This window comes from Carcharodon carcharias, chromosome 14 (assembly GCF_017639515.1).
Source record: "Carcharodon carcharias isolate sCarCar2 chromosome 14, sCarCar2.pri, whole genome shotgun sequence".
NCBI lineage: Eukaryota > Metazoa > Chordata > Chondrichthyes > Lamniformes > Lamnidae > Carcharodon > Carcharodon carcharias.
Genome location: NC_054480.1, coordinates 3,870,523 through 3,884,918, shown reverse-complemented (window position 1 = coordinate 3,884,918; position 14,396 = coordinate 3,870,523). Strand labels below are relative to the sequence as shown.

Sequence of the window (14,396 nt, the reverse complement as noted above, 5' to 3'; positions counted from 1 at the left end):
TTCCTCCCGACTGTATACCACTGTGCTGCCACCTCTGGGATGGCTGTGTCTGGGACGTTATCTGTCAGGTATGATTCTATGAGTGGGGCTGTTGCTTGACTCAGCTCTCCAAATTTTGGCACTAAACCCCAGATGTTAGGGCTGACTTTGCCATTTTCGTTTCTGCTTCCTAGGTTGATGCCAGGAGGTCCGTCCGGTTTCATTCCATTTTTGTGACTTTGTAGCAGTTTGTTACAACTGAATGACTTGCTAGGGCATTTCTGAGGACATTGCTGTGGGTCTGGAGTCACATGTAGGCCAGACCAGGTAAGGACGGCAGATTTCCTTCCCTAAAGGGCATTAGTGAACCAGATGGGTTTTTACAACAATCAACATTGGCTTCATGGTCATCATCAAACTTTTATTTCCAGATTTTTATTGGATTCAAATTCCACCATCTGCCAAGGCAGGATTCGAACCTGGGTCCCCAGAGCATTACCCTGGGTCTCTGGGATAATAGCCCAGCAATAATACCACTACCCCATCACCCCGCCCCCCCCTTAATTCTACAAAGCTGTCAGATTGTCACAAAAACCGACCAATTTCACTCATGTCCTTTAGGACAGGGAATCTCCTGTCATTATTAAGTCTTACCAGTATGTGACTCCAATCCCACACCAACACATCTGAATCCTTCCTGCTTAACAAGCTGCTTAGGCTTTAGGAATGAGGAGTAAATTCCGACCTTGTCTGCAACTCTCTCATCCTGAGAATAAATAAAATTGTGACTCATGTATCAAATATGTGGCATATTTGGGATGAACAGTAATCCTTTCTGCAGATGACAAAATTATTGGAAATAAAACAAAGTGCTTCATACTCCCTCTAACTGATAGACAAATACATAAGAGTATATTGATTAGGGTAAAAGAGGACCTCCAATATTTTTAGGTTTTCCAAAAAGACAAAGTGCCTCAAAACAGTTATTTTATGAAAATCATACACTGGCAAGGAGATGCTGTCTTGTGATTGTGGAATGTCAGTATGTTTCCACTCCCTTCAGATTGTACAGCACCTACTGAAAACTGTAACCCTTTAACCCAGCTCTCAACTTGCATTTATGTCACATTTAGCAAAGATCTCCTAAGCTCTAGAGATCTCTCCATGAACCTCTCCATCTCTCAACCTTTCTATCCTCCTTGAAGCTGATCCTTAAAACCCACCATTTTGACAAAGCTAATTTGTGGCTCAGTGTGAAATTTTAACTGATAAAAGGTCTTTTGAAGCTCTTGGGACATTTTCCTATGTTAAAGGCACCACATAAATGCATGCTGTTTATCTCACTGTTGTTGCATAAGACTAGACTAAAGGTCTTATCTTTATGGGTTCCAGAGGGGAAATCCTGCTTCTGATCGCTATCAATGACCTCTGTTAAATCTGGTGCAATGAGATCCATTGTGAGGCACATCAGGGTGAAATAGCTGCCGATTCTCAGCACCTTGGCTCACAGGTAAAGTTCTGTGGAAGGGTCATGAAGACTCGAAACGTCAACTCTTTTCTTCTCCGCCGATGCTGCCAGACCTGCTGAGTTTTTCCAGGTAATTCTGCTTTTGTTTTGGATTTCCAGCATCCGCAGTTTTTTGTTTTTATCTCTATTATAAAGAATGGGTGAGTTTTTTAATGAAGTCACTTATAAGAATTGTTAGCAAAACTAAAGACCATGGGATTAAAGGGACAGTGGCAGAATGGATACAGACTTGGCGAAGAGACAGAAAGCAGAGAGTAGTGATGAATGGTTGTTTTTCTGACTGGAGGGAAGAGGTTGATGATATGAAACTTTGAAATGTAGTAAACAGCGAGGAGGGTAATAACGGACTTCAGGAGATAGACAGGAAAAATTTGCAGACACACAGCTGCTTAAATTTAACATGGAGAAGTGTGAACTGATTTTTTATATATATATATTCTTTCATGGAATGTGGGTGTCGCTGGCAAGGCCAGCATCTGTTTCTCATCTCTAATTGCCTCTTGAACTGAGCGGTTTGCTAGACCATTTCAGGGGGACAGTTAAGAGTCAACCACATTGTTGTGGATCTGGAGTCACATGTAGGCCAGACTGGAATAAGGACAGCAGATTTCCTTCCCCAAAGGGACATTAGTGAACCATGTGTTTTTGCAACAATCAATGATGGATTCATGGCCTACTCCTGCTCCTAATTCATACTATCACCATCTCTGAGACGAGTTTTCAATTCCAGTTTTTTTTTAAATTGAATTCTACCAGTTGCCAGGGTAGGATTTGAAGCCCTGTCCCCAAAGTGTTGTTAGCCTGGGCTTGGGATTATTAATCCAGCAACATTAACACGATGCTACTGTCTCCCCAGAAGAACGAGGAGAGGCAATGTAAACTACAAATATACAAAGTAGGAACAGGAGTAGGCCATTCTGCCCCTCGAGCCTGCTCCACCATTCAATAGGATCATGTCTGATCCTCTTGTGTTTCGATTTCTACATTCCCATCTAACCCTGATAACCTTTGATTCTCATGCCTAACAAGAATCGATCTACCTCTGCCTTAAAAATATTCAATGACCCCACCTCCACCGCCTTCTGTGGCAGAGAATTCCAAAGTAGCACAACCATCTGAGAGAAAAGAATTCTCCTCATCTCTGTCCTAAAAGGGCGACCCCTAATTTTAAGACAGTGCCCCCTAGTTCTGGACTCACCCACAAGAGGAAACATCCTTTCCACGTCCACCTTGTCAAGGCCGTTCAGGATCTTGTAAACTTCAGTCAAATCACCCCTCACTCTTCTAAACTCCAGTGGAAACAAGCCCAGTCCGTGCAACTCTTCCTCATAAGACAATCCACTCATTCCGGGTATCAATATAGTAAACCTCCTCTGAACCGCCTCCAATGCATTTACATCCTTCCTTAAATGAGACCAAAACTGCACACAATATTCGAGGTCGGTCTCACCAATGCCCTGTACAACTGAAGCATAACATCTTTACTTTTATGTTCAATCCCTTTCGTAATAAAGGATAATATTCCATTAACCTTAATTACTTGCTGTACCTGCATACTAACTTTTTGTGACTCATGCACGTGAACACCTAAATCGTTCTGCACCTCAGAATAATGTAGCCGTTCTCTGCTTAAGTACTACTCCTTTTTTATTCTTCCTGCCAAAATGAACAGCTTCACTTTTTCCCACATTATACTCCATCTACCAGATTTTTGCTCACTCACTTAATTATCTGTATCCTTCTGCAAAGTTCTTATGTCTTTTTCACAACATACTTTCCTACCTATCTTTGTGTCATCTGTAAATTTAGCTACCATGTCTTCACTCCCCTCATCTAAGTCATTGATCTAAATTGTAAAGCGTTGAGGCCCCAGCACAGACTCCTGTGGGACTCCACTCATCACATCCTGACAATCAGAAAAAGAGCTATTTATACATACTCATTGCTTTCTGCCAGCCAGCCAATCTTCTATCCATGCTCATAGGTTATTCATTACCCCATAAGTTATTTTCTGCAATAACCTTTGATTGGCACCTTATCAAATGCCTCCTGGAAATCTACATACTGCACGTCTACAGGCTCCCCTTTATCCACTGCGCATGTTACTACTTCAAAGAATTCTAATAAATTGGTTAAACATGATTTCCCTTTCACAAAACGATGCTGACTCTTACCTATTGCCTTGAGGTCTTCTAAGTGCCCAGGTAAAACCTCTTTAATGATCGATTCTGACACCTTTCCCATGACAGACATCAAGCTAACTGGCCTATAGTTTCCTGTTTTCAGGCTCCCTCCCTTCTTGAATAGAGGGGTTATATTTGCCTCTTTTCAATCTGATGGAACCTTTCCAGAATCTAGTGAATTTTGCAAAATTAACACCAGCGCATCGACTACCTCATTAGTCACCTCTTTTAAGACCCTAGGATGTAGTCCATGAGGACCTGGAGACTTGCCAGCCCATAGCTCCATCAGTTTGCTCAATACCGTATCCCTAGTGACTTCAATTTCACCAAGTTCCCCTCTCCCTTTCACCTCCTGATTTGCAGCTATTACTGGAATGATTTTTGTATCGTCTAGAGTGAAGATAGGAGCAAAATATTTGTTCATTTCTTCTGCTATTTCCTTATTATCTACTATTGTCCACTGTCACTCACTAGCGGATCAACACTCACTTTACTTACTCTTTTCCTGTTTAAAGACCTGTAATAATGTAATCTTAAACAAGGTAGATGGACAGAGAGACTTGGGGTCAGAACAGAAGAAATAGGAGGAGGAGTTCTCTCGGTACCTCAAGAACTGGATCAGTGTTGGGATCAGGATCAGGATTTGTTTCAGGATTGGGATTGGGATCAGGATCAGGATTTGTTTCAGGATTGGGATTGGGATCAGGATTGGGATTGGGATCAGGATCAGGATTTGTTTCAGGATTGGGATTGGGATCAGGATCAGGATTTGTTTCAGGATTGGGATTGGGATCAGGATTTGGATTGGGATCAGGATTGGGATTGGGATCAGGATCAGGATTTGTTTCAGGATTGGGATTGGGATCAGGATTGGGATCAGGATCAGGATTTGTTTCAGGATTGGGATTGGGATCAGGATTGGGATTGGGATCAGGATCAGGATTTGTTTCAGGATTGGGATTGGGATCAGGATCAGGATTTGTTTCAGGATTGGGATTGGGATCAGGATTTGGATTGGGATCAGGATTGGGATTGGGATCAGGATCAGGATTTGTTTCAGGATTGGGATTGGGATCAGGATTGGGATTGGGATCAGGATCAGGATTTGTTTCAGGATTGGGATTGGGATCAGGATTGGGATTGGGATCAGGATTGGGATTGGGATCAGGATCGGGATTGGGATCAGGATCAGGATTTGTTTCAGGATTGGGATTGGGATCAGGATTGGGATTGGGATCAGGATTGGGATTGGGATCAGGATCAGGATTTGTTTCAGGATTGGGATTGGGATCAGGATTGGGATTGGGATCAGGATCAGGATTTGTTTCAGGATTGGGATTGGGATCAGGATCAGGATTTGTTTCAGGATTGGGATTGGGATCAGGATTGGGATTGGGATCAGGATTTGTTTCAGGATTGGGATTGGGATCAGGATTGGGATTGGGATCAGGATCAGGATTTGTTTCAGGATTGGGAATGGGATCAGGATTGGGATTGGGATCAGGATCAGGATTTGTTTCAGGATTGGGATTGGGATCAGGATCAGGATTTGTTTCAGGATTGGGATTGGGATCAGGATTGGGATTGGGATCAGAATTGGGATTGGGATCAGGATCAGGATTTGTTTCAGGATTGGGATTGGGATCAGGATTGGGATTGGGATCAGGATTGGGGTTGGGATCAGGATCAGGATTTGTTTCAGGATTGGGATTGGGATCAGGATTGGGATTGGGATCAGGATCAGGATTTGTTTCAGGATTGGGATTGGGATCAGGATCAGGATCAGGATTGGGATTGGGATCAGGATCAGGATTTGTTTCAGGATTGGGATTGGGATCAGGATCAGGATTTGTTTCAGGATTGGGATTGGGATCAGGATTGGGATTGGGATCAGGATCAGGATTTGTTTCAGGATTGGGATTGGGATCAGGATTGGGATTGGGATCAGGATTGGGATTTGTTTCAGGATTGGGATTGGGATTGGGATCAGGATTGGGATTGGGATCAGGATTGGGATTGGGATCAGGATCAGGATTTGTTTCAGGATTGGGATCAGGATTGGGATTGGGATCAGGATCAGGATTTGTTTCAGGATTGGGATTGGGATCAGGATTGGGATTGGGATCAGGATTTGTTTCAGGATTGGGATTGGGATCAGGATTGGGATCAGGATCAGGATCAGGATTTGTTTCAGGATTGGGATTGGGATCAGGATTGGGATTGGGATCAGGATTTGTTTCAGGATTGGGATTGGGATCAGGATTGGGACTGGGATTGCAATTGGGATCTAGTTCTGAATCAGGATTGGGATTATCATTGGCATCTGGATCAGGTCTAGATCGAGACCAGGTTCTGGATCAAGATTGAGATCTGGACCGGCACCAGAAACGGGATTTGGTTCTAGATCTAGGCCGGGGCGGTGTCCTGATTTGGTTCTGGATCAGGTCGGGATCAGTTCTGATCTGGTCCGGAGTTGGTTCCATAGCTGGATCGGGCGGGGGGGCGGGGTGGGAGGCGCTGGCTCTGCATTTCCTTCTATCTCGATCTACAACAACAACAGCGGCTCCAGTAGATCTGAATCTACATCCGGGTCCACGCCAGCGCTGCTGATGCCCCTCCCATCACATTCTCATTAACACAATCTGATTAATGGGAACGGCGGGTGGTTTAAGGGCCGACCGAGAATGAGCCAATGGGAGCGGCGGATAGTGTGAGGGCTGACCGAGTATGAGCCAATAGGAGCGGTGGATAGTTTGAGGGCTGACCGAGTATGAGCCAATAGGAGCGGTGGATAGTTTGAGGGCTAACCAAGTATGAGCCAATGGGAGCGGCGAATAGTGTGAGGGTTGATCGAGTATAAGCCAATGGGAGCGGTGGATAGTGTGAAGGCTGACCCGAGTATGAGCCAATGGGAGCGGCGGTTGAGGCGGGGCTGCTCCTTTCCGTTGTGAGGGAAATGGCGGCCGCACCAGGGCCTCCGGAGATCCCGAGCGCCGCTTCCCGGTCTATCCGAGCCCAGAACATCGTCCCCCGGCTGCAACATGGTCGCTACACGGGGCACGGGCCCACCAGGGTCTCACAGGTAGGCCTGGGAGCCAGCTGGCTGCCCGGGGTTTGTGGGGAAGGCCCCCAGGAGCCTGGGACTCGGGCCGGAGGCGGAGGCGGAGGGGGGAGAGTGGCCTGTGTGGGCCCGGCTTTCACTCCGAGGGACGGAGGGAGCCGGGAATCAGCCTCTTTGCCGGGTTGTAGTATTTGAGGATTTGGAAAGGACAGAAGAATCTGTCATTTTGAACCGGAGTCAAGTTAAACCTGAGCGAAACTTTGTCTTTAGCTTTTAAATTGAATTAGATTAAAATTCCAGCTCTGAAACTGTCCTGATGAAATCTGAGCTCTAATTCACTGGAATATTAGTGTATTTCTCTGGGTCATTAATCCAGAAATATAAGAACTATATTACTTTACTCAATATTTTTTAAATTAATTGTATGTAATCCCATTGAATTTTGACAAGGCCACTTAGAATCAGCAGGTCATTCATCCTGACGAGAGATACATCCTGCCTTTCCTGTGCTGGTTCTATGAAAGCCCTGTAAATAGTTTTCCTATTTAGCTATTTCTCCAATTCTCTTTTTAGAGAGTTACCATTGATTTTTAAAATTCATTCACAGTATGTGGGCTTCGCTGGCTAGGCCAGCATTTATTGCCCATCACTAGTTGCCCTTGAGAAGGTGTTGGTGAGCTGCCTCCTTGAACCGCTGCGGTCCATGTGGTGTAGGTACACCCACAGCGCTGTTAGGGAGGGAGTTCCAGGATTTTGACCCAGTGACAGTGAAGGAACAGCGATATATTTCCAAGTCAGGATGGTGAGTGACTTGGAGGGGATGTTCTCATCTATCTGCCGCCCTTGTCCTTCTAGACGATAGAGGTCGTGGGTTTGGAAGGTGCTGCCTAAGGAGCCTTGGTGATTTCCTGCAGTGCATCTTGTAGATGGTACACACTGCTGCTACTGTGCGTCAGTGTTGGAGGGAGTGAATATTTAAGGTGATGGATGGGTTGCCAATCAAGTGAGCTGCTTTGTCCTGGACAGTGTCAAGCTTCTTAAGTGTTGTGGGAGGCAAGTGGAGAGTATTCCATCAGACTCCTGTCTTGTGCCTTGTAGTTGGTGGGCAGGCTTTGGGGAGTCAGGAGGTGAGTTACTCACTGCAGGATTCCCAGCTTCTGACCTGCTCTTGTAGCCACAGCATTTATTTGGCTGGTCCAGTTCAGTTTCTGGTCAATGGTAACCCCCAGGATGTTGATCGTGGGGGATTCAGTGATGGTAATGCCATTGAATGTGATGGTCGCATTCTCCCTTGTTGGAGATGGTCATTGCCTGACACTTGTGTGGTGCGAATGTTACTTGCCACTTGTCAGCCCAAACCTGGATATTGTCCAGGTCTTGATGCATTTGGCCATGGACTGGTAAAAGCTGAAGCACTCCTTCAGGCTGCGCATTTGAGATCATCATAACTGGTTGGAAAAAAACTCTCCTCATCATTCCTTTTGTCACTTTGCCAATTATCTTAAATCTGTTTATTTATCCTTCTGCCGCTGGAAATTGTTTCTCCTTATTACCTCTCTTAAAACCCTCCATAGTTTTGAACACCTCTAATTAAGTCTCCCCTTAATCCTCTAAGAACAATGCCAGTTTCTCCACATTATTGACGTCCATCATCCCTGGTGCCATTCTGGTAAATCTATAGCCTCTCCAAAAGTCTTGACGTCCTTCCTAAGTTTGGTGTCTAGAATGGAGCTCCAGCTGAGGCAGAACCAGAGATTGCTTTATGAAGGTTTATCAAACTGCTTTTGCTTTTGTACTCTGTGTCTTTGGTTATCAAGGCAAGGACCTTGATGCTTTTTTAAACAGCCTTATCAACTTGTCTTGCCACCTTCAAATGCTCTGTGTACGTGAATCCAGTCTAAGTTCACGCTTCAGTGTAATGGGAGTACTGCTGCGTTATCTGAGTGCCTGCCTATCGTTCAGATTAAGTGAGGAACTGATGCCTGTTCTGCAGGTGAATGTTGAAGATCCTGTGGCATGACACAAAAAGTGCTGGGAGTTTTACTGCTTTTAAGTTTGGTGTACCTTGGTTTCATAATCTTGATTTCCTCTACTAGTATGCAAAAAAAAAATGCTTTTGCAGAGAACCAGCACAGACATGACAGGCTGAATGACCTCCTGTGCTTTAACCATTCAATGATTCTATAATAAAAACAATGCTGGAAAAATTCAGTTTCGAAGAACAGTCAAGTAGAACTTGAAATGTTAACTCTGTCTCTCTCCACAGACGGTCACCAGACCTGCCGAATTTTTCCAGCACTTTGTTTTTATTTCAGGTTTACAGCATCTGCAGTATTTTACTTTTTTACAATCGTGGATTGAAAGAATTTCTGCAATATTTTTTCAATTTGCTCTGGAATTGCAGCAGTTATCCCCTTCTAAGTATTTTAATTCCATGACTATAACTTTGCTGTGTTAAAAATAACTGCGATAGCATAGAATCCTGTGATAGACTGCAGCTAGAGTATTGTGTCCAATTTTGGACACCACACTTTAGGAAGGATACCAAGGCTTTTGAATTTGCTTGATTATGAGATTGGAAAGTTGAAACCTGGGTTTTCACCACTCGGATCAATTATCAGGTTGTGGTTGGTCATGTTTACCGTCAACCGGGAGATACGCCGTCGACAGGTGGGCTGTTATAAGAACACAAGAAATAGGAGCAGGAGTAGGCCATTCAGCTCCTCAAGCCTGCCCTGCCATTCAATAAGTTCATGGCTGATCTGCCCCAGGCCTCACTCCTCTTTCATGCCAGCTCCTCATAGCCCTCAACTCCTTGATATTTCAAAAATCTATCTACCTCTTTAAATACTTTCAGTGATCTCGCCTCCACAACTCTCTGGGGTAGAGAATTCCAGACATTCACTACCCTCTGAGAGAAGAAATCCCTTCGTATCTCAATTTTAAATGAGTGTCCCCTTATCCTGTAACTATGTTTCCTAGTTCGAAATTCCCCACTAGTGGAAGCATCTTCTCAACATCTACCCTGTCAAGCCCCCTCAGAACATTGTACATTTCAATAAGATCACCCCTCCTTCTAAACTCTAATGAATAAAGGCCTAACCTGTTTAGCCGTTCTTGATAAGTCAACCCCTTCATCCCAGGAATCAGCCAAGCGAATCTCTTTTGAACTGCCTCCAATGCCAGTATATGCTTTCTTAAATACGGGGACCAAAATGGTACACGGTACTCCAGGTGTGGCCTCACCAACACCCTGTACAGTTGTAACAAGACTTCACTATTTTTAAACTCCAACCCCCTAGCAATACAGGACAAAATTCCACTTGCTTTCTTAATTACTTGCTACACTTGCATGCTAACTTTTTGTGTTTCATGCACAAGAGCACTTAGATCCCTCTGTGCTGCACTTTTTTTGGAGTCTCTCTTCATTTAAATAATAGTCTGCCTTTTGATTTTTCCTAAAGTACATGACCTCACACTTTCCTACATTAAACTCCATCTGCCAAGTTTTTGCCCACTCACTCAACCTGTCTATATTCCCTTGCAGATTCCTTATGTCTTCATCACAACATGCCCTCCCAACTATTTTTGTATCAGCCAATTTGGATATATTACACTCTGCCCCCTCCTCCAGTCACTAATATAGTTAGTAAATATTTGAGGCCCTAGGACTGATCCTTGTGGCACTCCACCAGTTACATCTTTCCAACCTGAAAAAGACTCATTAATCCCAACTCTGCCTTCTGTATGTTAACTGATCCTCAATCCATGCTAATACATTACTCCCAATACCATGAGCTCCTATCTTGTGCAATAGCCTTTTATGTGGCACCTTATTGAATGCCTTCTGGAAATCCAAATACACTACATCTATCCCTTTATCAACTCTGCTTATATCTTCAAAGAACTCTAGCAAATTTGTAAAACATGATTTCCCTTTCACAAAACCATGTTGACTCTATTTGACTGTGTTAATCTTTTCTAAATGTCCTGCTATTTCTTCCTTAATAATGGACTCTAGCATTTTCCCAATGACAGATGTTAGGCTGACTGGCCTATAATTTCCTGCTTTTTGTCTCCCTCCCTTCTTGAGCAGGGGTGTCCCATTAGCGATTTTCCAGTCGGCTGGGACCCTCCCGGAATCCAGTGAGTTCTGGAATATTTCGACCAATGCCTCCACTATCTCTGCAGCCACTTCCTTTTAAACCCTTGGATGCAGGTGATCAGGTCCTGGCAACTTGTCTGCCTTTAGTCCCATTAGTTTGTCAAACACTCTGTTCCTCGTGATAGAGACTGTTACAAGATCTTTCCTCCCATTAGCTCCTTGCTTTTCTGTTATCTTTGGAATGTTTATAGTGTCCTCCACCGTGAAGACTGATGTAAAATATTGATTTAAATTTACTGCGATTTCCTTGTTCCCTGTCATCAGTTCTCCAGTCACATCCTCCAAGGGTCCCACACTCACTCACCTTAGCCACTCTTTTTATATACCCATAGAAGCTCTTGCTGTTTGTTTTTATATTTCTTGCCAATTTACTTTCATTGTCAATTTTCTTCCTGTTTATTAGCTTTTTAGTCATCTGCTGGTTCCTAAAAAACTTCCCAATCCTCTGGCCTACCACTAGTTTTCGCCGCTTTGTGTGCCTTAGTTTTTGATTGGATACTCTCCTTGGCTGCCTTTGTTAACCACGGGTGGTTCATCCTTCTCAGTGAGCCCTTTTTTTGGACCGGGATAAATTTTTGCTGAGCGTTATTAAATGTCTGCTACTGTTCATTCACTGACCTTCCCCTTGGCCTATTTTCCCAGCCCACTTTAGACAACTCTTTCTTCATACCTCTGGAATTACCCTTATTAAAGTTGAGGACACTGGTTTGAGATCCGAGTTGCTTGCCCTCAAACTGAATTTGAAATTCTACCATGTTGTAATCGCTACACCTTAGAAGATCCTTAACTACGGGACCTCTTATTAATCATTACACATTACTTGATCTAAAATAAGCCTATTCCTTCGTAGGTTCTGCAACGTATTGCTCTAAGAAACAATCCCGTTGTCAGTTTGTAGGGTGTGGAGTGTGTTCAGTTTGGGCTCTGGGATTTCAGACCAGTGTGTGTGTTGAGATCCTGTGCCAATGTTTAGCTGTCAGCCAATGGTGTTTGAAGAGGGTGGTTTCCCTGCAGGCATCTGGAAGTTCAATATGTGCTCGCATAGGAAGCCACTTGAGCGGTATTAATTTCAACACCCCAGAAATAATCCTCGTGGCTTTCTGGAAGCGAATATCTGCCACGTTTGTGTGGCAGCGCCTGAGCCATGTTGAACAGCAAGACTCAACTGTTGGGTAGACCAGGGCAATTGAAGCAATGTGTAAAATATGGACAACCTTCAACTGTTTGAGGACAGGCCAGGGAAGATGTGGGCACTTTCTCCACAAATGGAACATGAGGGAGAGCTCCAATTGTGACTGTGGCCATCCAAGGCAGACTATCGCCAATATACTGAACTCTTGACATGAGAGATCAATTGCTGGTGGCATTACAACCGTTCATATTGTATCAGCTGAAGCCGTTGAATCGATTGTTAACCTCGACATCAGACTATAACTGCTCCTGCCATCTAATAAAAAAAACTAGATTGGAACCAGAGATGAGGAATTTCAATGACGTGGAGACAATGAGAACCTGGGAATGTTAGAGCAGAGAAGGTGATGAGGAAATGTCATAATTTAAATGATGGACTCTGATATAGCAAAAGGAGAAGCCGTTACCTCAGGTAAGTGGATTATAACCAGAGGTCATAATTTAAAATAGTTGACAGAAGACTTGGAGGGAAATGAGAAATTATTTCATACAAATGGTGGTTATGATCACTATCTGAAAGGGTGCTGGAATCAGATTCCTTAGGAGCTTTCAGAAGGCAGTTGGACATGTAGTTTATGACCACAAATTCTCAGGGTCAAGAAAGCTGGGGTGTGGGACTATATTAGATAGTTCTTTAAACAGCCAGAACAGGTAATGACTGGTTGATGGACTCATTGTAGCAGCTGGCTGGGGCTGCTTCTGGTTAGAACTTGAAGTGAGGGAGCGTGGCTTCCATCTGTGCTGTGAAGCTCTCTGAATCAATGAAATAGCTGTAAAGCACTTGGGATGTCCTGAGACTATAAATGGGAAAAATTCTCACACCCTTCTCATTGTAAATGTCCATCCTGTCTCCATCCTTTCCATTGCAGAGTTCTTGTCACGTTCATGCTGATCTTTATCGCAGCTCTGTGTTTTAGCTGCTCCAATCAGGTTTCTGCCCCCTCAGTATTTGAATGGCCCTTATCAAAGTCACATGATTGTGATAAATTGTCCCATCTCATCCTTCTCAACCTCTCAGCAACCTTTGACATGGTAGATGACACCAGACTTCTCCAGTGACTCCCCCATTGTTTATCTCAGATGGATTTCTCTTACCTGATTCCACTTTTGCCTATCTAATCTTAGCCAGATCATCTAGAGCAATGGCTTCTCTTCCCACCCTGAACCATTATTTTTGAAGTTACTCAAAGATCTATCCTTGGCCACCTTCTCTTCCTCATCCATGTGTTATCCTTGGTGAGCTCATCCACAGGCCTGCATTCAGGTTCTTTGGGTACCCTGATAGCACCTAGCTTTTCTTGCCACTACCACTTTGACCCTTGTATTATTGCTATTTTGTCAGACTTCTCATCTGACATCCAGTCCTGGACAAGCTGCAGTAACTTCCAGTTAAGCATTAGGAAGACGATAGCTGCCGTCATTGGCTCCCATCACAAACTCCATACCCTTGGTACTGATTCCATCCCACTTCCACAGGCTGAAGCTAAACCAACCTGTTCACAACATCTGGGTCCTATTTAACACTGAGCTGAGCTTCCTATCCTATGCATTACCAAGACCACCTCTGTCCATCTCAGCCCTTGCCTCATCTCAACTGAAGCAGAAATACTCACCCATGCCTTTGATATCTCTAATGTTAGTTGGTGGTATTTCACTTGTTGAGTCAGAAGGTTGTGGGTTTGATCCACTTTAACACACAAATCTTGGTTGTCACACCAGTGAGGGAGCGCTGTAATGTTGGAATGGGGATGTGATGGTGTAGTGGTATTGTCGCTGGACTAGTAATCAAGAGACCCAGGGTAATGCATTGGGGGCCTGGGTTCGAATCCCACCATGGCAGATGGTGGAATTTGAGTTCAGTAAAAACCTGGAAATAAAAGTCTAATGATGACCATGAAACCAATGTTGATTGTTGTAGAAACCCATCTGGTTCACTAATGTCCTTTAGGGAAGGAAATCTGCTGTCCTTACCTGGTCTGGCCTACATGTGACTCCAGACCCACAGCAATATGGTTGACTCTTAAATGCCCTAGCAAGCCACTCAGTTGTATCAAACCACTACAAAGTCACAGAAAAAGAATGAAACCAGATGGACCATCCGGCATCAACCTAGGCACAGGAAATGAGAATGGCAATCTCATTCCTGTCGACTCTGCAAAATCCTCCTTAATAACATTTGGGGGCTAGTGCCAAAATTGGGAAAGCTGTCTCACAGAGTAGTCAAACAACAGCCTGACATAGTCATCCTTACAGATAATGTCCCGGGCACCACCATCCCACCAGCAGGGC

The 14,396-nt window shown here is 44.1% G+C and overlaps 1 protein-coding gene across 2 annotated transcripts in view; it reads left to right on the top strand.

The window, feature by feature from the left end:
* Nucleotides 1–6,613: 6,613 nt before the first annotated feature.
* The window catches only part of LOC121286895 (short transient receptor potential channel 4-associated protein-like), a 101,157-nt gene continuing 93,374 nt past the window's right edge, over nucleotides 6,614–14,396 (top strand). For both annotated transcript variants that reach the window (XM_041204119.1, XM_041204118.1), the window contains exon 1: nucleotides 6,614–6,772. In XM_041204119.1, the coding sequence (XP_041060053.1) occupies nucleotides 6,647–6,772 (126 nt within the window). In that variant the 5' untranslated portion in view covers nucleotides 6,614–6,646. The remainder of the gene's footprint in view (nucleotides 6,773–14,396) is intronic.